The sequence below is a fragment of the Parasteatoda tepidariorum genome, chromosome 3 (assembly GCF_982258835.1).
Source record: "Parasteatoda tepidariorum strain Cologne lab strain chromosome 3, Ptep-v5.0, whole genome shotgun sequence".
Classification (NCBI taxonomy): Eukaryota; Metazoa; Arthropoda; class Arachnida; order Araneae; family Theridiidae; genus Parasteatoda; species Parasteatoda tepidariorum.
Window position 1 is genome coordinate 51,763,609 of NC_141757.1, and position 25,074 is coordinate 51,788,682.

At 26.7% G+C, this 25,074-nt stretch overlaps 1 protein-coding gene across 6 annotated transcripts; it reads right to left on the bottom strand.

Moving 5' to 3' along the window:
- Wdfy2 (WD repeat and FYVE domain containing 2) lies at positions 1 to 25,071 on the bottom strand. Of its 6 annotated transcripts, none has more exons than XM_087159305.1 (13): positions 24,776 to 25,071; positions 21,872 to 22,076; positions 19,357 to 19,424; positions 19,201 to 19,274; positions 18,979 to 19,033; positions 18,175 to 18,325; positions 12,423 to 12,535; positions 9,557 to 9,683; positions 7,428 to 7,533; positions 6,458 to 6,559; positions 5,537 to 5,667; positions 3,219 to 3,327; positions 1 to 1,428 (listed from the first exon to the last, which is right to left on the bottom strand). In XM_087159305.1, the coding sequence occupies exons 2-13, from the start codon at positions 22,045 to 22,047 to the stop codon at positions 1,381 to 1,383; spliced, it is 1,260 nt and encodes a 419-aa protein (XP_087015431.1). In that variant the 5' UTR covers positions 22,048 to 22,076; positions 24,776 to 25,071; the 3' UTR covers positions 1 to 1,380. The 6 variants fall into 6 exon arrangements, with proteins under 6 accessions (XP_087015431.1, XP_087015432.1, XP_087015428.1 ...); XM_087159306.1 differs by lacking the exon at positions 12,423 to 12,535 and adding an exon at positions 11,945 to 12,057 and having other exon boundaries at positions 21,872 to 22,037; positions 24,776 to 25,065; XM_087159302.1 differs by having other exon boundaries at positions 21,872 to 22,037; positions 24,776 to 25,057.
- Positions 25,072 to 25,074: the final 3 nt, after the last annotated feature.

Here is a 25,074-nt window from a genome sequence, read left to right on the forward strand (position 1 = left end):
TTTTTATTTTTGTAAAATGAACTAAACAAATATTACATTATCAATTTTCAATAAATAAACAACAAAGTAAACTTTAAATGTTACTAATACGAGTTTAATTGGTCTTTGATAAACAATTTTTTCAAATTCTACAAACTTCTGCGCACGATAATTTAATTAGAGTCTGGACAATAATCTATTTTATTACAAAAGTGATATTCTGTTAATTTCAGTAGAGTAATATTTTTTACAGTGTGCACATAAAAAAATGTGAAGTGTCTAGAACCCTAATATGAAATATAAAAAACCTTTGCATAAATCCTCAAAAGATTATGTGGTTTAAATTTATTAAGATTAAAATAATTTAGACCTAAAAATCACTGATAGGGGAAAATTTGGCAAGCCAAGCATGATATACAATTACTAGAGTCCCTAATGACAATTATATTGATTTATATTTGTAAAGAAATTATTACTTTTCTTAATAATAAAAAAAATGTCTTAACTTAATATTTCAATTGACAAATTTGTATTCATTTGCTACATACTTTATGCTTCAAGTGCCAAATTTTTTGCTTTAGGTAATTTCAAATGATTTATATATCATTATTTTACAGAATTTGAAATTGCATTCTTTGTTAGGGTTGTACGTAAAAAATTTTCATCTTTTAATCATTCATGTTATAATAGGACTGAGAACATCTCACAACACTCTTTTCTGTACACTTTTATGCAAACTTCTTATTTTTATTAAAAAATTTAAATCTTGAAATGCACACTTTGTTATTCAACCATCAAACTTGGGACTCTGATAATACTAATAAAATTAACATACAGACTAAAAAAAAAATATTGATTGCATACCCATTTTCTATATTCAGAAACACCCCCATACGACAATATATATAAAAATTTCAACAAGAATTTTTGCACGCCCAATAATATACGTGAGTCTCGATTAAGATTACAATTGATTTGGCAGCTAAAATATACATCTTCATTGTAAATGTTTTGGAAAAATTTGGACCATATTTACTCAAGTTCTTCTCATTGTTAGAGGCAAATGAAAATGGGTGTCAACCCTCATTAAAAACACATTTTTGTCAGTAAAATTAATACATTTTCTTAACGAAATAATTAATTGAGATTAAGAAACAAATATCAACATTGATATATGTATGCACAAGTTAAAGACTGGAATGATATCTTATTACATAAATAAGAGGAGAGGAAAAAAGAAAATAACAAATAGTTGTCCAAAAAAATACAGTCATTTGTTTTAGCCAGGTTAAGACACAATTCATCTCTTTACCACTCAATGATTCCAGTGGGGAAGCTACTGTGATGCTATTAATCTCCACAGAAGGCATTGAAATTCTGTTTCACACAGACGGAGAAGTATCATGCTGTATCTGGCATAGGCTGCAATAAACTGCTAATATCCCAAAGCTGAAATTTAAATGAGAAAATATTGAAATAAACAGAAAGATAAATATATACTTTTGTATTTATAATTTGTTTAACTGAGCCTGAAATGATTCAATAAGAAAGAAAGCAACAAATTACAACTTAGATGAAGAATTTTTATTTTTTAATTAATTTTTACTAATTTAGGTCAAATTAAATGAAAAATATTATACTTAGAATTTTAATGACTAATCGGGGTGCGTAGCCAAATTATTCAACAAAAAATAAGCACCTTTTAAGCACTTTTCAAGAACTCAAATAATATTTTTACGCACCTTAAAAAATATTATAACTAGGCAGGGTGAGAAAGTTTTTGACAATTGACGTTTTAACCGTCATGTCAAAAAAAAAAAACCTTTTGGCATTGTTTTTGACAATTGTCAAAACTTTTGAATCATGTAAATCGAATGACGCTTTCATACGCTACAGACTAACGATGCGCCGAAATAGATAAGGGTTGAATTAATTGTGAAAACGTTTAATAGAACAATATGAACAGTGTCTTTCTGCATAATTCGTAGCGAAAATCAACATGGTAAAGGGAAAATCTCAATTTTAAGCACTTTTTAAGAACATCCAATGAAAAAAGCACCTTTAATGGCTTTTAAAGAACGAAAATCAAAAATAAGCACCTTTAAGCACTTATTAAAAACGCTATGCACCCTGCTAATGGTTATGAGAAACAGCATGAATCATCTGTGTACTTTTCGGTTTTATAAGTATACACAGTCGAACCTCGTTGACACGAAATGGGTGGGACTGCTATAATTATTTCCGATACACGATGAAAATAATTTATTACATACTAACTACATATATATTATGTATTTCATTAATGTATGCAAAAAATACTCTTATGTACCAAGCAAATAAAAATAAATTCCAAAATTTGAACTATATTTTCCACTATTTTAGTAAAAATAACAAATAAAAAATATAATGTACATAACAGCACTTTATGCATCTTATTTTGAGTTGAAAAAGTCCGTAATAGATTTTTGCTTTGTCTTTTGATTTTCACATAGATTCCAAAACTGCAGAATCTCTTCCAAACAAGTTATAGCAGAAGTTGCGCTCCTTTGTTGAGTAAGAAAATTCATTACATTTTACATTTGTAATAAAGAAAAGTAATTACATTCGTAATAAAGTAGTTGCAGTTAGAGTAACTTAAAAAATAATGTATTTTTAACCACTGATCTATATAACCAAAATTTTTTTGCTATAGAACTGCACAAAAGATAAACAAATTTTGTATCTTTTGTGGAAAAATAATTTTAAAAAGTCATCTTAATTGTTTATGATAAATGTTTTTTTTTACTTAAAAAATGATAGGCATGTATATAACTATGTTCTACGCAAGAGTGCCCCAAATTGTGATTTGGGCTAAATAATGTTGCCGAGTAATATCACTGAGTAATTTATTTTCAATCAATATTAGTTAATTAAAAAAAACTTTAAGGTAACAAGCTCAATGTATAAATAATTTTGAACATTGAAATGAAACATTTCATTGCTTGCAAATTTATGTGCATATGTTTAATATTTTTAAATTGACATAAAAAGAAGAAGAAAAAAAAAATGCTGAAGAACATACAGAAAATATGGAACTGAAATATATGTTGACAACTACACATTATGCTGTTAATATTAATTACTACACAGTAACTAGAATAAAGTTAACAAATTATTTCCTAATTAATATACATGCAGGATAAAAAAAAACAAGTAGTTACAATAGATTTAAATAAATAGACATGAAGTAAAAGATTTACCTTAATGATTTTATCAACTCCGACAGTAAGTAAATGTGAACGAGTTTCATCTAAATCCATATGAATGATACTATGACGAGCATCATGAAATGAAGCTAATGAAACTTTACTGAAATATTAAGAATAAATAAAATAAGAAATATACAAGAATATAAAATTTATTTTAAATTTACAAAAGAGGGAAAATAATAAATACAATATACAATCTATGCTTCGTAATATGACCTCGCCGCTTCCTTATTGCGATCCTTACACTATAATAAGGAATACATAAGTCCCGTTTTTTATTCCATAGATGGAATGTTATTTTAAAGCCCATTAAAACATCTAAATTTAATCGTTCATTTCAACGCAGAAACCAATTTTTTTTTTAATTTAAGAAATTTATGCAAAAGCAGATATTAAACATTATTGGGTTTTCATACAAATATTTTTTCCATTGACAATAAGTTAATAGATAACATTGAAAATTCTGGAGAAAATGATCCAAAACCATATTTTATTTGGCAGCTCAAGAAACATGAAACATTTTGACTTTTCCAAGAATAAAGAAACAGAGAAAAGACAACCTCTTATTATCCTAAGTTGCCGTAGGTGCAATCTATGGTCAAAAAAATTCTGAAAAATTTATTACTTTCCATTTTTGAGTATAAGAAGCGGATATTGCTTCTGGATTTACTTCTCCTTCTGGTTTTTCACAAGGTTTGGTTTACAGTAAGAAAAAATTAAGTTGAAATAAATGCATCGGGTAGGAATCAAGACCTGAAAACTCAAAACGATCTGAAACGATTCTTGAAAATGAAGTTTAAATAAAAGAAATCAGGTAGGCCCAGCCTCTCAGCTGGGTGATACCAGTGGTGATCTACACCCCCTCTGCTGAGGGGCCTAGCATGACGACAAGTTCAATAATTCGTGTGCCCCCATAGGGTTGGGACGGGGTTGACCCTTACAGCAAGACAGAGCAAAATCAATGGGACCATGTTGGGCACAATGATTTAAAAATTTTTGTATCCATCTGTGAAAATTGTAGTCTTCTGTATGCATTGATAACTTTTTAAATTTTTTTTCAAAGGGTTAATTTTTCAATCACATTATTCTTACAGCAAAAAAAACATGAATAAAGTACAGAAATGGGCATACTATAGTTTCAGTTCTATAAATAAGAGTCATAACTCCAAATGCTAGTAAAGAAGTAAAGTCTAACATGGGCAATGTGGTTTAAACAATAGGGACAGATGGTCAAGTTTGAACAAGATAACAAAAGAAGAGAGATAAGAAACAGGTGTATGCAGAAACCCAGGGTGCAAAAAATTATTTTAAAATAGATTTCCAAAGATTGGGAAATGGGGTGATATTAGAAAGATCATTGATCAAATAATTAGAATTTTGAAAATATAGAATGATTCCCAAAAATCAAGTTCCGTAGATGAATAGAGTTGAAAGATTTTAGCAAAATTTCTGTTATTATCATTCTGCTAAATTCATTTAGCAACGGCCTCTAAATTTATCTTCATTTCGTTTTGAAAGAAATAGTTTACTTTGGAGTAACAACACATAGCATTCCCATTCTTTTTAATTTTATTTTTGCTTCGACTTTGCAGTTCTCTGGGAATATGTTATTTAGCGTGCTTCGAATGATTTTAGCAGAATCTCTGTTATTACCATTCTGCTAAATTCATTTAGCACTTCTCTCATCTACTGCCTCCACATTCTTCTTCATCTTGTTTTGAAAGAAATAGTTTACTTTGGAGTAATAACACATAGCATTCCCATTCTTTTTTATTTTATTTTTGCTTCGACTTCGCAGTTCTCTGGGTATATGTTGGTTAGCAAAAATGGCTGCTATTACAGGCCTAATGCTGTAGGATTAAATTAAAAGTTTTTCAGGAAATTAATAAAAGACTGGTATCAAAGTCACAAATTGCTAAAATATTCAAACTCCTGAAAAGCTTTTTGTGTTATTGCAATGTTTGTGAAAAGGTAACAAAGCAAATCTGTCAATATGAAAGAGCCCTAAGGGTTTTCCAGATAAATATAATGAAATTGAATGCATGGTTATCAAAAATTAACATTCACATGATAATGATTAGAAACCTATTCATTATGAACTTTAAGGAGATTATCTTTTTAAATATTCATGACTTAAACACACAAGCAAGTTTTTGATAGCAACTTTATAATAAAACATAGTATTGTGAATTATTTTAAAATATTCTATGTTTCTCTATAGGGTCATTAGATTAGTCCAGGTCAAAAGAAAACAATAAGTTATAGCATAAAATTGAAAGGAAAAAAAAAAGGATGAAATAGAAACTTACTCTGCATCTGTTATGACAGTGTGACACTCATCACATACTCTAACATCAAACTCATATCCCATAATGGGGATTTTGCTTTGATTACTACTACATTTATCACACACAGCTTTGCCACATTTACGACAATGGTGCTAAAACAGAAATAAAATTGCACTTTAATTTCATACAATTAGCACTTTAATTTCATACATTTAATTGTTTTATGGGTTAAAAAAAATTAAATTACACTTCAATTTTCATAATCAATAAATTTATATACATAGAAAAAGAGAAACTAGAGGAAATTCTGTAAACTTGTTAAATATTTATCTGGAAACAAGTCTAAGAGCAGTTTAATGTACAAAAATATCTTTAAAAAAATGTGGCTCTTTTTTAAAATGCGGCAAACCTTTCATTCATAAATTTTTACTGATGATTATATTATGCATAACATGTTTTATGCAATAAATACAAGAAGCTTTAAGAGTGACGACAAATGATTTTCAGTAACTCACACCTCTAACACAGTCATGCTTCAGGGATTTAGAATTAATTGTATAATGAAGCAACATATAAAGTGTGGCAAATCTCAGTATTTAGACTTAAACATAAAAATAAATAGTTAAAAGTCTGGAACATGTCGGAACTTCATTTTTTAATAATTTAGAATTCCAGCTCAACTTGAAGGAGATAATTAATATTCTACGTGCAAATAATTGCTTTATTGTGAAAAATAAAAATAAATAATCTATGTACATGAATTAAATTGAAACTATGATTTAACAAACAAAAAAGTTTGGAAGAGAATGACATTCTTTCAGCAATTAAATTTATCACAAAATGCAAAAATTTTAAAAAATTCTACTATGCCAAACATATATAAACAATTGGTAGCAAAAAAACAAACAAAACAGTCAAAGTTTATAAACATTTAATACGTACCTGCCGTAGTCCAATGGTTTTTTGGTCAACCATAGCTTTTATATTCCAAAAGAAAGGTCTGGAACACCGTTGGCAATAATCACTGTCTGCCCAGTCAGGTGTCTAACAAATTAGAATAATAAACTGCATTTAGAGAAGAAGAAAACTTAAAATAAGAAAGTGCTCTATTTTTTCTAACTTATATTTTACTTTAGTAGTCTTCACTTATTTGTTCTTAATAAATTTGTGATAGAGTACATTTGTACGGAACAAAATTTTTTAAAAAGGATGAAAAAGAAATATTTTTGATATTAGATTAAGAGAAATAATGTAGAAGATTTTAGAAATCTTGATTTTCATGCAAAAATTTAAAATATATAATAAATACAACAATTCAATTAATAGTATTAAACAGAGGATTTATTACTTTAAATTGTTCTGGTTTTAAATTTTTGCATTTTTTAAAACTGACAAAAAGATTTGGAGGCTAATAAGTTATTTTCAAAAGAACTACATTAAAACAATAACTTGCAGTACTGAATTACCAATTTGAAATTAAATACTTGTAACACTAAAATTACAATTTGCTCATTGAATTGCTATAATTTTTTAAGGAAACCTAAATAATTTAATGAAATAAAACTATAATGACATCTTTATTTTTCAATGATAACTATAAAGATTTTATATAGTTTGAAAAATATTACGGAAGAGAGTAAATAGTTTATGAAAATTAAATCACTTAAATTACTGAAAACAATGTTAAATGCCTCCTTTCTTATAAGACAAAAGTTTCATTGTGAGGAATGGGGCCTCAATAAATGGATGATGTCATAATCTTCATATAGGATGATAATACTTATCACTTCAATATGATTGCCATAAGAATGAAAAAACATTAAATAATTTATACGATTTAGTTGGTTACACATGATACAAATGGGTATAAACTGTTCAAATATTTAAACAGTATCCAAAAGAGTTAACTCACCTCCAACCTATTTACTTGCATGTTCCAAAAAACTATTGTACTATCTTCAGCTCCAGATATTAATTGTTTTGATGCATTGGCAAAACACAAAGATGTTACTTTATTGCTGTAAAAAAAATGAATATCAAATTTCAATGTGAACTAAAGACATTCAAAATTAAATTTTATTAATGAATAGATAAACCAGAAGCCAAACTTGAGTGTATAAATCAGTAAAGAATTTCTTAAATTTTTTTTTTTTATCCATTTAGCAAAATATTTCTATTAGAATTTCTTCTGAATTTTAATTTTTGCAAGTTATAAAGCCTCATAAAATCATTTTTTAGCTCTGTTATTTTACAAAGATATTTTCTTTTGTCAAAAAGCTTTTCTCTTATCAAGCCATTACATATTTGTTTTTGTAACAACTATACATATATATATATATATATATATTTTGTTGTACATTTGAAGTGTCTATTTACAAGATTCTTGTCACATATACTTTAGATTCCAGCTGTTTAGGCTGCTTAAAATCTAATACTTATTGCTCAAAAAATATAGTAAGAAATCATAATAATTGGGTTAATGGTGCAGCTAGTATTAAACTCAATCTATATTATAACTGCTATTACTTTAAATGAAAATACAACCCAATGTTTAAAAAATAAAAAAGGAAAGAATTTTTTTTTTTACACAAAAATTTGAACTTCTTAAAGAGTAGGGGGATATAGGTGATTTCTAATGAAGGAACTAAGCCAATATATATAATTATTAAGTGCAAAATTTTTATAACAATACAAGAAAAATATAGCACATTGGCAAAATATAGTAGCTTGACTACAGTAAATTTCAGATCAGGTACAAAAGACTTAACAGACTAGGTACAAAAATAAGACTCAATAATTTAAATTATTTTAACAAGAAAAAGCTAACATAGTTACAAAATTTTTTTCTGAAACAATTCACTTCATATTCAAATTGAAGTAGAATTCTATGAATGAAAAATTTGGAGAAGATCGATAGGAAAACAGAAGGTGAACATTGAAAATCATGAAATATGAAAAAGCAAAAGAAGTTGGTAACTATGCATTTTGTAATTTAATGCCACAGTAGATAATCTTTTTTGATGAAAAGCATTAGGATTTACTTTGTATAGTCAGAATATTCAGAGCATAGAATTCACATTCTTCACTAATATATTTTTTCCATTTAACTCAAGTGATCGTTTTTTTTTCTTTCTTAAATAATAGTGTTGTATAATATATAAATTTTATTTAAATATGATCAATTCATCAATTTTGCTTTGCAAAATAGGTATATGGATATCTTATTTTAAAATTCACTTGCACTATTGCCCCAGATAGCTGTACTCCATTCTTTCTCTTAATAAGAAATATAATTTTATTTTAAATTGTTAGTTGATTCTATTGATTTTGAAATTTATGTCATTGATTTATATTTCTTTGCAAGCTTTTTAAAGCTTTCATCCCGATCAATTTGAAGTAAAATATAAAATTTTTCATTCTGGGATAAAATAATAGACTTCATTTTAGCAGAAGTAGAAACTATGATGATCAAACTAAAATGCACAGATAATAATAAAAAGGCAGACAAAGCAACACAAATACAAACATCTACTTATTTTAATGAAACCAAAACAGCCAACTTTATTAACAAAACATTTCTTTATAGTTCACATGAAATATTCCTTTTCATATAGTAACACAGTACAGAGAGTTTTTCATTTTGGAGCCCTATTTATGATATTTATCATAAAATACCAACTTAATGGTTAGTAATCTCTTATCTTCCGAATATCCAACTTTGAAAATCAGTGATCATAAGATGGAAAATTATCTAATGTTACCCTTTTGCTTATTAATTACACTCATTTCAACAATAAAAAAAGACTATATATAAGCTCAAATAGAATGCTTAAGCTTGTTTGAAATAGAAAACAATCTTTAAATAAACTGTGTGCACTAGAGAAGTTTAATGTGAATTCATAATTTTTTTAAAATTTTTAATAGTTCCAAAAAAGAAAAAAAAGTGGAAAGTGAAAGCATAATTGTAATGTATTTGGTTCTAAGTTTTTGTATATATTTGGCTTTTCAAAAATAATACATACAAAAAGAAGAGTGTCTTACTGGTGTCCTTGTAATTCATAAGCTGTACCCTGTTGACCTCCTATGTCCCAGACAATTATTGATTGGTCAAAACTTCCGGAAAATAAGAGCTTTCTTTCAGGATCCCATGATAAACACCTTATACTACCTGTTAGAAACATATAAAGCAGTCTATAGTTTTACTGAAACTAAGTTTTATATTATAACAGTAATTTGTGATTCAATTAAAAACAGTTAAACAAACTACCAAAAACATAATTGCTTTTAATTTACGTAATAACTAGTACATTTGATTAACCGTAGTCTAAACATATTTTATTTTGAACCAAAATTATAGATTGACAACAGGACTGGTGAAAGGGTGGGCAACTATCCCGAGCACCAGGTTAGGGGGCACCGAACAAGACTTAGATAGTCAAGAGTAAATCTTTTTCTCTACAATAATTGCTAAATAGTGAGATAGATAACTTCTTTCTTCATCTGATTTATCTTAACGTTTTGATCTTGCTTAATTTAGGTGAAGGGATTTCAAATCTGAAATCATCAGAATTAAAATTAAATAGAAACGCATGCTCGAAAACGTTGTCACACGCCACTAGGAGTGCTTCCCTATTATTATCTGTTCACATGAATGGTTAATAATAGTGAAATTCCGCTAGCAACGCATGACATCATTTCCAGACATGGGTTTTGATGCAAATTTAATTCTGATGATGTGCCTTAACTGCCCTATAAGTTTGTTGCAACATCTATGTGACTCTCTGTTATATGTTTTTTACTTGTACATTTTGACAAAAATAGACTAAAAATGTCATTAAAAAAAGGGTGCTTGGAGAGAGAAACTAATTGAAAATTTGAAACCAGTGACGTGAAAGTATTCAAGATACATTAAAAAAACTTCTGCAACGAGGAAAAAAATTATTGCTCATTGTAATCATTTAATATTTTCCTAATACTTAAAAGGCCATCCATTCTTTGGTTAATACATTTGTTACAGGATTATTTTTAATTTATTTTAAATGGTTACTTTTCAGATAGTATACTTCATAAACATTTTATTACAGGTTTGCTTCGTAATGAGAACTGTTATTATACAACATACTGTATGTTATTGTTCAACATACATTTTTGGCTTACATTGAGTGCCTGAATTAGAATGAACCTATGGACTTCAGAGCAATAAATTTTAGAGTGAATGAGTTTTTAAATAAGGAAAATTAGAAAATTTTAGAAATACCAAAAAATTGGCAACTATTTAAACAGTGAAAAAAAATAGAACAGAAAATTAAACTTAAACATTATATGCCAAATTTTTGAATTATATACACTTTCATATTATATCTAGGTAAAGAGGCAAGGATTCCTTGAAACCTTAGTAATAATGAATCTAATAATGAAGAAGCAATAATTGTGAGGGGAAAAAAAAATTCTGAAACAGCCATAAGACTTCACAAAAAATTGCCTTTAAATGCACAAGTTACAATAAAAAAATTTAAAAAAAAATTATACATACATATTTGTACTAGACTTTGTTTAAATTATTACAGAATAATTATCAATAAAAAGATATTGTTCAAGTCATCCTACTTTATGTTACAACTGGCCTGAACTTTTTGAATTCTGATTTGGGTCATGGTTAGCAATAAAATAATTTTTTTAAAACTATTATTACATATTCTGCTGTTTCTTCTACACATCTTATTTGAGAAACCATTTTTTTTCTTTTCCTTCTATTTTTTCAGATTTAATTTGCTTTATTTTACACTTAAAAGACTATCAACATAAATTAGCCTTATAGATGCATAACAGCTTCTATTAATCATAATTCCTCTTTGTAAATAGAAATATAAAAATATGAAATTTTTATTTTAAATGACCTTATTGCATTAAGAATTTCAAAAAGTAAAAATAAAATAAAACCGCAATAAAAATAACATTTTCTGGAAAAATTTAATTTTTATTAAAACACTTCTGTCAAATTGCATATTACTAATTGCACTCTTTTCAGATTCAAAAGAAAATGTTTTGCAGTTCAGAAGGTCGTATAGTTTTCTGACAATCATTGGACATATAAATCAATACCTATAATATCAAATGTGTAAAATATATATAAATTGCAAAAATTTGCAATTTTTAGAGAAAAAAGTTATAGAAACTTTCACATATTATTTTAGACTTATTTTAACTCATTAATACTATCACTTTACTAAACACAAAAAATAGTAAAAAAATATTAAAATAGATACAAATGAAACAATATATACACATTTAAAAAAAAAAAACTTAATTTAACCACAAATGTTTTTTTAGATAACTGTATAATTAAGATCAGTTCACAAGCATGCTTTGTTTACAAGAACAAGTTCTCTTAAAAGGGGAAGGGGAAAAAATTTATCCTCAACGCAGTACCTGAATGCCTCTTTAAAGACGTAATTGGTTTGTAGCCGGATTCTTCTAACTTTAGCATTGTAATTTCACCAGTATCATCACCGATAAATACATGTTTTGATTGAGCATCAAACCTTTATAACAGTTAAGTATTTACACCCATTTTTTTTATTTTATATAATTCACATGCTACAGATATATAAATAATATTTTAATGTAAGCTTTAACATGATTAATTTCAACATGAAAGAAAAATACAAAAGCATTGCATAAGGATAAGAGCAATTTAAATAAAAGGTTGGCAGCATTGTTCAGGTAGTAAAAGTTACTAGAAAAGCAGTAACGGGACAGAAAAAAATAGAAATTCTATAAAAATACGAATTCTGCAGAAAAATAAATAATTACAGTTAAATTTCTTTATTAAAAATCTATATTTGGCTTTTAATCTTAAGAAAACAGAAGAATTATCTTAAGATTAAAAGTAAATTTTTAATAGTACCTGAATGTCCTTTTAAAGTAGTAATAGGTTTATAGCCAGAGTCTTCTATCTTTAACATAGTAACTTGGCCGGAATAATCGCCGATAAAAACATGTTTTGACTGAGAATCAAACCTTAATAATAAGTTAAGTGCTGATAACTAACACATTCACAACAGAATCAGTATTAAACAGCATCAAAAGCAAAAACTCTACAGATAAAATGAAACATGCAAAATATAATATCGAAATGAAAAAAATAAAATCACTAAAAAACAAAAAAGAATCTGAGAAACAAAATTATTGAATGATTTAAGCGTAGACAAGTAACTAAGAAAGTTTGCATAAATTGAAAAATTTCTTTAGAAAATGACATAGTAAATGCATATAAAACCGTAAATGCATTTTCTCCAAAAAATATTTTTACATTTAATTTAAAATATTATTCAGAACAGATTCATCATGCATCTGCAACCATTTTTCAGGACTTTTTTAATCGCCAAACTTGGCGATAGGTGAGATTTATCTGGCTCTAGTTGTAATGCTGTTATCACAGAGAAATTATGAGAGAATCTGACGAAATTATGAGAGAATCTGACGCATTGAATGATATAGGCAAATGTAGCATGATATAGGTACTGGTGGAAGATACTATTTATGTTTTAATTATGCATATGACAGTTTTGAAATTGCATAGATCATAAAAAAAGAGGATATTAAAATGGATGCTGACATTTGACATTTTAATGCTGTATATGACACCATTGAAACTGCGCAGATCGGAAAATTAAGATTATATTGGAGTTGGATATTTGATGTATATAACTGGTTTCCATGTGCACAGATGGGATGAGAAGAGCATTGACGTGCTTAATTTTTAATTTGTCTTTTGTTTTTCTACATATCATTTTCTGCAGAAATTTCAATATTTTGCTTTTGGAATAGAATTTTGTGTGGAGTTTCTTTCTCTCTGCAGAATGAGTGGTTTGATGCGTGATTGGGTTTTGTAAAGTGATTTTTAAGCAAAGTTGCATTTTAACCATGAATGTTGGATGTGGTTTTTCAAATTGAATTATAATTCTTTATAATAGAGGAAAATAATAAAAGGATTCTAAGAGAAGTTTGGATTAGAAAAAATGGTTTAGAAAATGTTATAGAACTGCGAAACAATAAAGCTTTTTTTAATAAACTGATGAGCAGGTAAAGTGAATTTATTACGCTTATAATAAACTACAAATTCAATGTTGTTAAGCTGTAAATTTAACGATTTTGTATTAAATAAGAGTTTTTTTTAATTTACTCAGCGTTTCATGGCGATAGGAGAACTAGTAATCTTTTAATAGTTTTGGCAGAAAGTGAATTCATGCTTTGGTGCATAGTTTTTAAAAAAATTTTTATGTGTGTAGTTGATATTTAAATTTTTTCAATTGTTAATATGAATGATGATGATGTTGCCAATTAGGAGACTCTGAAGAGGTCATGAATTTAAGAAGAAAACTGAATAATCTTTTGCTTCATTTTGGGGGATTTCATGTTTCCTTTTTTTTTTTTTTAAATTTATACAAAGTAGTAACAGAACTGTTGCCGGAGTCATGATTCAACATAGATCTGCAGTATTTTTTATTAATGGAATGTTAAGATAAAAGTATTTGTAGCTTAAAATTTACCCAAAAAAATGGGTGCAAGTGCATAACAAAACTATTGCTACAGGTTAATGATTCAATAAAGATCAGCAAAATTTACCAAAAAACAGATGCAAATGCATTATAAAACTGTTACCTAGAACTAATAATTTGATCTACATCTGCATAGCTGCCAAATCTTCCAGTTTTCTCAAAGATTTTAGTTTTCATATTTAAAGGTTAATGATTCAATAAAGATCAGCAAAATTTACCAAAAAACAGATGCAAATGCATTATAAAACTGTTACCTAGAACTCATAATTTGATCTACATCTGCATAGCTGCCAAATCTTCCAGTTTTCTCAAAGATTTTAGTTTTCATATTTAAAGGTTAATGATTCAATAAAGATCAGCAAAATTTACCAAAAAACAGATGCAAATGCATTATAAAACTGTTACCTAGAACTCATAATTTGATCTACATCTGCATAGCTGCCAAATCTTCCAGTTTTCTCAAAGATTTTAGTTTTCATATTTAAAGGTTAATGATTCAATAAAGATCAGCAAAATTTACCAAAAAACAGATGCAAATGCATTATAAAACTGTTACCTAGAACTCATAATTTGATCTACATCTGCATAGCTGCCAAATCTTCCAGTTTTCTCAAAGATTTTAGTTTTCATATTTAAAGGTTAATGATTCAATAAAGATCAGCAAAATTTACCAAAAAACAGATGCAAATGCATTATAAAACTGTTACCTAGAACTCATAATTTGATCTACATCTGCATAGCTGCCAAATCTTCCAGTTTTCTCAAAGATTTTAGTTTTCATATTTAAAGGTTAATGATTCAATAAAGATCAGCAAAATTTACCAAAAAACAGATGCAAATGCATTATAAAACTGTTACCTAGAACTAATAATTTGATCTACATCTGCATAGCTGCCAAATCTTCCAGTTTTCTCAAAGATTTTAGTTTTCATATTTAAAGCGGCAGTGACACTCATGTTATTCCATTAAACATTTTAAATTATAATAGTAATTATAAAAGAGTTTGATCACCACTACACAAAAATAATTGCAACAAATATGTAAAAGCTTAATAGTCCTTACAATTGCGAATTTCAGCCTGATAAAAGTATAAAAATATTTTTGAGTAAGATTGTTTTTCTGTAATTATTTTACAACCACTTGGAAAAACCAATTCTCGAAAAGAGTGAAAGTTGGCAGGTATGCATCTGCAGTATTATCGTTTTACGAACTGTACTTTAATGCTAAATAATGTCTGTTTTTACAGGCAACTTAATTTAATAGGATTGCAATATTTAATTCCTTTATGGCATGGTAAAAAATTGGCACTGATGGAACTGTGTCAAATGTAGTTGGCAATGAAAAAAAAAAAAAAAAAACACTGAAAAATGTGAAGAGATTCATAACAAATCAGTTCCATTATAATAAGACAATTATTGAAATTTTTGAACAAGACAATTATTAAATTGTAAATGAATATTGATCACATTCATTTATAATTTTTTGAAAAATCAATCACACATTTCTAACAGGTTTAGTATAAATAATGTAGGTTTTATACTTTAAAAAGTATTAGTATAAGTAATAATATATAGTGCACAAAATAAAAAATGGACTGTTTTGAATAACTTTTGATCTACTTATCTGATTTTCACGTTCCAGAACTCAATCCTAGAGGTTTAAGAAGGTGACCTAAAATATGTTAATTAGCGCAGACAATATTTTAAGTTTCAAAATCACACACAAAAACATATTTTCAAGGAATAAACACACTTTTTCCCCGACGTATTCCGATTTCAGACCCCTAATATATAGGGGGTAGACGCAATCTGGGAAATATAGTACCCTTTATGATAATCCCCCCCCCGCATGTTGTACACAGCTATAAAATTCGTTTATTCAAAGATAATTCCATACAAAATATAACTGTCAGTAATTATTTGCTATTTTTTATTATTTTATTTAGTAATAGTCTAAAAAACTTTGAATAGTAAGATGTAAAATTTTTTACATTATTTTCAACAAAGTAATTTAACATCACAAAATACAAAATTTGACTGAAATCGGTCAAATAGTTGTTGAGAAATTAAATTTTAAAAACATGGCTTCATTAAAATTCGATTTCCCAGGAACTATTCAACCAATTTTGTTCATATTTTCCTATTAAAATTACATTCTTAAAAATGATTTAAAAAGTAGTATACCTTACAATTCATAATTTTTTCGACTGTTATTAAGTAAGATAATAAATATTTACTAAAAGTTATATTTTTTATGGAATTATCAATCAATAGAGGAATTTTATAGTTGTGTGCAAAAAAAATTTCAATTTGCTTAAAAAGTTCTAGAGATATTGCAAAACACACACAAAAAAAAAAAAAACATTAAAAGGTAAAACTTTGAACCGCTCTCCTGACCAAACTAAGGGGACCATATTTTCCAGATTATTTTCAGAAATCTTAATCTGTCGAAAAAAGGTATGTTTATTCAGAGAAAGTACGTTTTTATGCCTGAGTTTGTAATCAAAAATTTTGTCTGCTATATACTAATTAGCGTATTTGAGGTCACTCCTTGAATCATTAAGATTGAGTTCTAGAACGCGAAGATCCAATTATTAGATCAAAAGCTATTTAGGATGGACCATTTTTTTATTTTGCGCACTGTACATCTTGTATATGAGAATCTAAATTTTGCCATAAGACAATCAAATAAGAACTAATTTTAAAAAATGAAATTTAACCTTTTGATCAGTGATCATGAACTTAGTTTAGAATAGGTTACTTTCTTGATAAACAAACTGGTAACAAAAAAAAATTTATAAATAAACTTTGCTGAACATAAAAAATTTTTTTGAAGGAGAAGTAGATAAACAGTTCCCCTGTAGATAAACAGTTAGAGTTTAAGCAAATTTTACTATTTCTTAAATAATAAAATTAGAGATAAAATAAATATTAGAGTTAGCTAAAAACAATGTTTCAACACTTGTTTAGTTTTTTTTCTTCTCAACTTAACAAGAAAAACAAAATTTTAAAGTAGACACAAAGTTTAATTTTTAAAGTTACACATTCAAAATAAACTTATAAGCAACTAAAATTAGCATTTTCAAACGTTATGAAACTAATCAGAAATTTTGATTTGAATTTAAAATTACAAGGATGTGCTTTGAAAATGTTAAGAAATAAAACAAAATTGAAATGTTTCCGGAATGAGACAATGAACAGGTAAAAAGTAAGTTAAGTTGAAAAAGTTGTTTTAAAAAAAATAATAATAAAATTGAAAAAATTATGATGAACACTAGTTATCTAATAATCTGAATCCTACTTTCTTGCAGTATAAATACTAGAGAGATAAGTTTCTGAAAAATGTCTTCCTTGCTGCATGCATTCAAATAAAAATCAAAGATAAAAATTCAGTTTTAAATCTTAATCAAAAATTTAAAATTAATGATTGCTATTATAAATAAAAACATTATATGAATTATTTCAGAATTATCTAAAAGTAAAATAGAGATAAAAACTCTAAAATTGAAATTTTTTTTATAACCAATAACAAATAGATTGTAACAATAAGTAAGGAAAGTTTAAATATAAAATATGACAATAGATATTTGACATATTTTCAATAGAACAAAACTCCTACCTATCCGCAATAAAAAGAAAAATATTAATATACAAGATATAATAATGTATTATACATTCTACATTAAAAAATCGCCTAACAACTTGTTTTTTAAAAAAATGGAGGAAAAGATGAAAATGAGGAACAAAAAGATGAAAATATTGCACGATTTATTATTTTCCTTTTCTCCTTGTACTGTGGAAACATAGGTTCATAGAAATGTCTTGGCTTGAACCTTTCAATTCTCTCTTACCATTATTTTTAATAAAATATGTATTATAATTGTAATAAGTGGGGTTTGGTTATCAGAAAATATTGCAATTAAAAACTTAATTTTGGAAAAAGAAAAAAAAAACAAAGTTGATAATGCAGAAAATTCAAATCAGAGAAACTCGAATGTTCTTTTAGTAACCAAATGATTCTTTTAAACATTAGATATGAAATAATAAATAAAATTATCTTTTTTAGAAAATGAAAATAAAAGAAATTTTGGAAGGATACTGTAAAGCTGTGCACCAAGCATTACATTGGAAGCCTCCTAACCTTTGGCCAGTTTCTGAGCAATGCCATTGAAAATATTTATCACGACCAACACTCAAGACCCATTCAGACCACAATGAGAACACAATATCAGCAACGCGACCTTGATGAGCTGAAAAATGGAACACATTCATAGACAACAGAACTTAATAATTTTAAAAATTTTGTTTTCATAAAATATCAAAAATGTTTTATATAAAAGTTCTTTTTGTTAAAATGAGCTTAATAAAGAGCTTCCCAAGAGTTTACAACCCATGAATCTTGATCTTAAACAGGACTAGGGAGTTTTATTTTCAATTTAACTTTCCGTTTTCAGAATTACTTTGAGACTGAATTACTTGAGCCCACATTGAAGTGGGTCACCATAGCTTCTTCAAAAATAAATATTCAATACCTTACTTATATTTCAAATATTAAAAAATTTTTGTACAAAATAAGCAAAACTAAAATTATTTCTTGAAAGGAAAAATTATAGATAAAATTGCTAACAAAAAAAAAAAAATAATAATAAAATACACAGTTACTGATATAACTAAATACATATATTTTTAAAATAATTTTAAAATATTTTATTGGAAAAATTTGTTTTAAATCAGCACATATACCTATTAATAAAGTGACAAAGAATTCTGTTTAGTTCAGAGAAAAATAATTAAATTACCATAATTTTATAATGACATAACAGAAGACTTTTAAAGATAAATAAAAAAATAAATAAACTTTTTGTTAGAGTCAATATAATCTATATAATTTTTTTCTTTTTACCTAAATAATTTCTTTGATGATTCATTCGGTTATAATCTTCAGATAATAAAAATTCCTGCAATAAGCAAAAGTATAACAAACTTTAGATATAACACTTTATAAAACATAAATTTTAAGTATAAATTGTAAATTTTTAAAAAATAAAATAATTAATTATATATATATATACAAATAATACTATTATATTAATTAAATAAAAAATATAATAAGTACTAAACTTACTGATATAGTCCCATTATCCATACCCACAAATAAACGCTTTGTTTCCTCGCTATATACAATACAAGTAGCAGGTGCTGAAAAATAAATTATATTTGTTTCATCGCTTTAAACATTAATTCAGTAAGTTTTGAAAAAAATAGAAGATTATTTACTTACAAGGCATGTAATGACATATGCTAGGCCAAAATTGTCCTGTGTCACGTTTTAACCAAACTCGCACAGTCCTTCAAAGAAAAGACCATTTAAACTGTATAATAATAAAATAGCCAAAGCAAAAGAATAAAAACAACAAATTAAAGTGAAAGAGGTAAAAGACTATTTAAATTGTCAGTGTAATAAAACAAATAGCCAAAGAAAAGAAACCAGAACATAACAAAGTATAGGGAGAGGAGTAAAAGACCATTTAAATTGTTAATGTAATAAAACAAATAGCCAAAGCAGAAATAGCATTACAGGAAGAGCATTACAAGTTATGTTGAAAGAGGGGGTATAAAGACCATTTAAATTATTAGTAAATGAAAGAAATAGCCAAAACCGAAGAATAAGAGCACAACAAATTATAAGTAAAGGAGGTCATCTCATAAATTTGAAAACAGTGGAGTTTAAAATTTTTTATAAGAATTAAAGACCTTAGTGAAAGAATGTGAAATTTTTGACAACAAAATACCTTTATAACTCAATGTATTTTTGATTTTCAATATTAATTTGAGTTATCAAAGTTTCAAAGAGGTTCAAGTCGCAAATATTTTTTTTAATACTTAAAAAAACATTAGGAACTTGTGCATTGAAACATTTCAAGACTTAACATCTTAGTTTTGAAACAACGGACAGTTTAATGAATATTAATGTGTGGGTTAAATTTGAAATTTGTAGAACATAGATCACTAGCAAACAATGTTTGACTATTAAGAGAATAAATGAAAATTTTGAACTAAAAACTGAACTGAAACCTCGAAACTTTTGAACTGAAAACTTTTGAACTGAATCCTTTAAAAATCATCAAATGCCTTAAACTGAAAATGTAACCAATTTAGACTATGTTTTATAAGGCATGTTTGATTTAAAAAAAAAAAATGTGTCTGATATTCGGATTGCATCACATACTGATAAATATATTTATGTATTTATAAAGGTAACATTATTGTAGTTGGTTAACAACAGGCATGTGAAATAACATGCATTCAGAGAACTGAACAAAACTAAAACCAAGAAGAAAGTGAAAAATATGCAATTTAACTGCAAAATAAACTACTTCTCACAACACTTCACAAAAAGAGTGAATAATTTTCAGATAGGAAAAATATGATTGATGAACATATGAAACCCTTTTAAAAGAAATATTGAAAGAATATGATTATACAGGAAACTCTGATTTCTAAATGTAGGTGCAATTTAAATTTCAAATTCTCAATAATAGTAAGTAATCAATATTTCAAAATTCTTTTGACCATAGATTACGTCTAAGATCCCGTATGTAGGTAGGTAGTTTAGGGTAGTAGGTAATAGGTAGTTTTACCACTCTTCCTTCATCCAGAGAAAATTGAAGATGTTCAATGTTTACTGAGCAGTAACATAGCAAAAGAAAAGAAATAGGGGTTTGAAAAATTGTCTCAAGATTTTGTAATCGATTAACTCGCAGTCAATGGAAAAATGTCTAATTCCTATTTTTAAAGTTATTTTATTATTAAAAAATAATTAAACAAAATTACAGTTTCTATCAGGGACGCCACGAACTTATATGTTTGGGAGGGGAAAATTCTCATTTTGCAGAATGAAATTCCTGTTTAGAGCGAATCATAAATTAGTATTTGCTGTTATTTTTACATATAAATGAAGAAACATCATGAGTGGAATTTTTTAAGCTTACATTATTTCTTTATCTTTAGACATAAGACTGCGAAAAGTTACTGAGAATATTTTTTCTAAAAATTCAATTTCTGAAAATTTACCAAATGGCCAAACAAAATTTGCAGACTAACGAAATTCTTAAGGAGGTCACAGCGACCCTGGCACCCCTGTTTGTTATATTGGAAAAAACAATTCAATTTGGGCATTAAAATGGACATTAAATTAACATTACAACTATGGAACAGAAAACAGGACTTCATGCAGCGATCAATATAATGGAAGGGTCATACTATTAGGAGGTTCACTAAAGAGCTAAGAGTATACGATATGATTTGTGTTGTATTATTTCATTTAAGTAATTTTTTGGTCTTTAAATGGGTTTTTTATTTGGTTCCATATTATTGACACTACTAGCAATGCAAAATTTTTCAGACTGATGGCATTATTATTAGAGTAGAAACATGGCGCACAAGTTCTAATAAAATAAAATTTCGGAAAAAATTTCAGTCATTTTGGTGAAATTCTTTAGTTTGTAAGAAGAAACAGAATAAGTAAAGTTGGTAAATGTTACAATTGTAGTCTTATTTTCTTATTACTATCTTACTACAACAAATTAGATATTTTTGATGCATTTTTTTTTGTCATGATGTGGAAACAATGTTTTTGCAGACGATTCGCACGCATTAAATTTATTTAATAAAATTTTTACAAAAATAAAATATATTGAAAAAAAGAATAAAATTTATAATAAGGAAAATTTAAAACATTACCACAGTTTGTAAAATAAAAATAATCAAATAAAAAGAGAACTTAATATCAATACCTGTCATCACTAACACTTATTACACCTTCAGCATTAGGTACAATGACAGCCATATTAATAACATCTTGATGTCCTTCCAATTTGCTAATGAGTTGCGGTTTACGGGCATTGACGAATTGTGTACTTGCACCAGCAATAGGTTTAATTTCAGCAGCCATGACTAGTTCTACATTCATTAGAAAATACTCGAGTAAATCTTCATAAACTGAGAAATATTAAAACATTCAATTCAGTCATTCATTCCAGTCACATACTCAAGATATCCAATGAGAAAATATAAGGCTACTATACATAGTAAAAAACTAGTAATTTAGAATTTTCACAACTGGTGTCTTTTATCTAACCTTAGATAAAACGAAAAACTTTCTGCGAGCACAAAATCTCAAAAAACTTTCTGCACATATTGGTTAACTCTCATAACTAGTTTCAATTTTCCTTTTTGACGCCACCTCAATTTAGCCCATTCCTCTGAAAATCTTAGATTTTTTTAAAAAATTTTAATTTTTATAGAACTCTATATAGATTTACACCACAGTGATGAGTTTGGTAAAAAATCCAAAAAGCTTAAAGTAGAAATCCAAAAATGTTATGCGAAAAAAGACTTTAAATAATCGAAATATACCTGAAATTTAAGCAGGTTCACTCGTATCAATCTGGATACATATTAAAAGTTTGTGAATTTTTGAATATCTTTTGAACATCATCTGATTAAACCTGTTAGTTTAAGTGAGTAAAAAAATTAAGGTATCAAAATTTGACATCTGATCTATGTTAAAAGGCTTTTAGTTGCGAACTAAATAAATTTAGTTATTTCCTTTTGATATCATTTCCTCCCCCCCCCCTTTTTTTTTTTTAATTTTGTGTCACATATTTGCAATGTAAATGTATCACAAAATTTTATTCTGACAGATTCTTAGTTTAATAAAAAAAAAAATAGTTTTTTTCAAACCATTGAATTTAAAAATGTATTATTTTATTCAACCACAATTGTTTTGATTGTTTCACTCTTTCTATGTATCATTCACACTTTATAATATACATACAATATTGATAATCAAAGTAAAATCAAACAAAATATATAATAAGCTTTATGATTTCCAATTTAGGAAGGTCTACTGAAATTGAAAATTACAAAGATATATTGATATTTTATCTTTTTCAAACCAGTTTACTTCTAACGTAAATATTTTTAACATATTAATATTTATTCATGCAAAAATTACATCTGTTTGAATAAATTTACAATAGGGCTTAAGATAATGTTCGAATTGCGACTTTCTGTAAAGTTTACAAAGGGAGACCCTCGTTGTTTCATTAAAAAAAAACTCTGCTAAAAAAAAAGCTCGCTTTGATATGGCGTGAGCGACTGGTTAGGTTTATCAACGTGCAGTATCTGATCAAACATGTGCTACCTTTTCGTAAAATATATCTGGCAAAAAAAAATCCTCTTTTTCCCAGATTCCAATGAGAACAGGGTTTGCTTGAGAACTTGCTTTATTAAAAGTTATTTGTAAGCCTGTTTTTTCTAAAGTTGAACTTGTGAAGGTACCGCTAAACGGTAGTAAATATACCCCTGGTACTATAATGGTTTTGTTTTAATTTTTTTCTTTAAATCCTAGAATTTTTTTCAAAATATGTATGTGTTATTTTAAACTTTTATAACGCGAAAGTTTTTTTCTTAGAATTTTTAATTTATCTCTGCCTACCGCCCCCGATATTTATGTTCATATTTTTTTAACAAATCAATTATTGATAAAATAGGGGGGAAAATATTTACAATTAGTATGAGTTTTTTCATTTTTTAATGAAATTCTAATAATTAAAAATAGATTTAATTTTCAGCAAATATACTACTTATCTTTTTGATAAAAATTTAGTGCTTAGAACATTTATATTAATATAAAAATTATCATATTTGCTACCAACATGACTAAATATGCCTGTGGCTTTTCGTTAGTCAACAAGCTGTGCAAGTGGCTCTTCACTCATAAAGGTTGTGCACCCTTAATCTAATCTATTAACTTAAGTGAACATTTACATCAATTTTAATAAGAAAGAAAATTTTGTATACAGTAATTTTAACTACAATCAAATAAGCACTTAATTTTTTTTAAATTTTGTTTTTCTAAAGTTAATAACAGTATCAAAATCAAACTAAGAATCTAAATTTTGAAGATTTCCTTTATTTTGAGAAATTCTGCATTATACTTTATTATTCATTAAAGTTAGTGTTTTTAACTTTTAAAAATCACTATACACACTTCAATATACTATCAAAGGAAAATTTAAAATAAATAAATATAAATAAAATATTATAAATAAATTGAAATATATTAAAATTAATTTACGTTTATTTTTGCTTAGCCAAAAAATAGAATAAAACTAGGGCACAAAAACATTTTTCAGATAACAAAATAATATTATTAAATGAGAATTACTCATCTAAGTTAAAAATTCTCTTATTCAATAATTTTATTGATTTGATGATATGATATGTAACTGTTGAATAACAACTGGGAAATATGTTGTAAAAATGTAATTCACAAAAACAAATCAATCATTTAATTTAACAAAAATTCATCGTTGATTTTAATAACAAAACAAGAAAGTTACTTTAAATATTAACCTAATAGCTGGTTTTAATGATATAAAATACATCTATAGTTGATTACGTGTACAAATAATTATGCTTTAGAAACATTTTATAAAATAAAAAAAAATTAAAAATAAAATATTTTAAATAGTGTAAAAACAACAAAAGTATTTTAAAGGTAATAGTTTCATTCCTATGTGACAAGTGGCACTTGGCAGATCTCAATTTTGGTTTTAAAATCATTACCAGTTTTGTTTTTTAACACATTTAAGCAGGAAAATATCATAAGTCGTTTTAATTCACAAACCTACTTTATAGAAAGCTTATATTTTCCACATGAGGCGTTAACCATCACCTATCAAAGCATAACGATTATCATAGGCCGTAAGCCATTGCTGCTATCAATCAACTAAAATAAAAACATTGAACAAATTGTTGCCATAACACACGAGCAGATCACGCAGCGACACGAACAAAAAGTAGTTTTTATGTCAAATTTACAAAGTTTCAGAACAATACGCAATAGTGAACTACTTTGCCAATTTAAAATTTTAGACTTTAATTTATTACGCAATTCTGGACAAGATATAATTGTAAAAGAGAAGTCATT

Coding starts and splice junctions, on each gene's coding strand:
- Wdfy2 (XM_087159305.1), bottom strand. CDS start 22,047: ATGAATGTAGAACTAGTCATGGCTGCTGAAATTAAACCTATTGCTGGT. Junction 3,328..5,536: donor ACTGTCATAACAGATGCAGA/GTAAGTTTCTAT, acceptor TTAATATTTCAG/TAAAGTTTCATTAGCTTCAT. Junction 1,429..3,218: donor GAGTTGATAAAATCATTAAG/GTAAATCTTTTA, acceptor TTTAAATTTCAG/CTTTGGGATATTAGCAGTTT.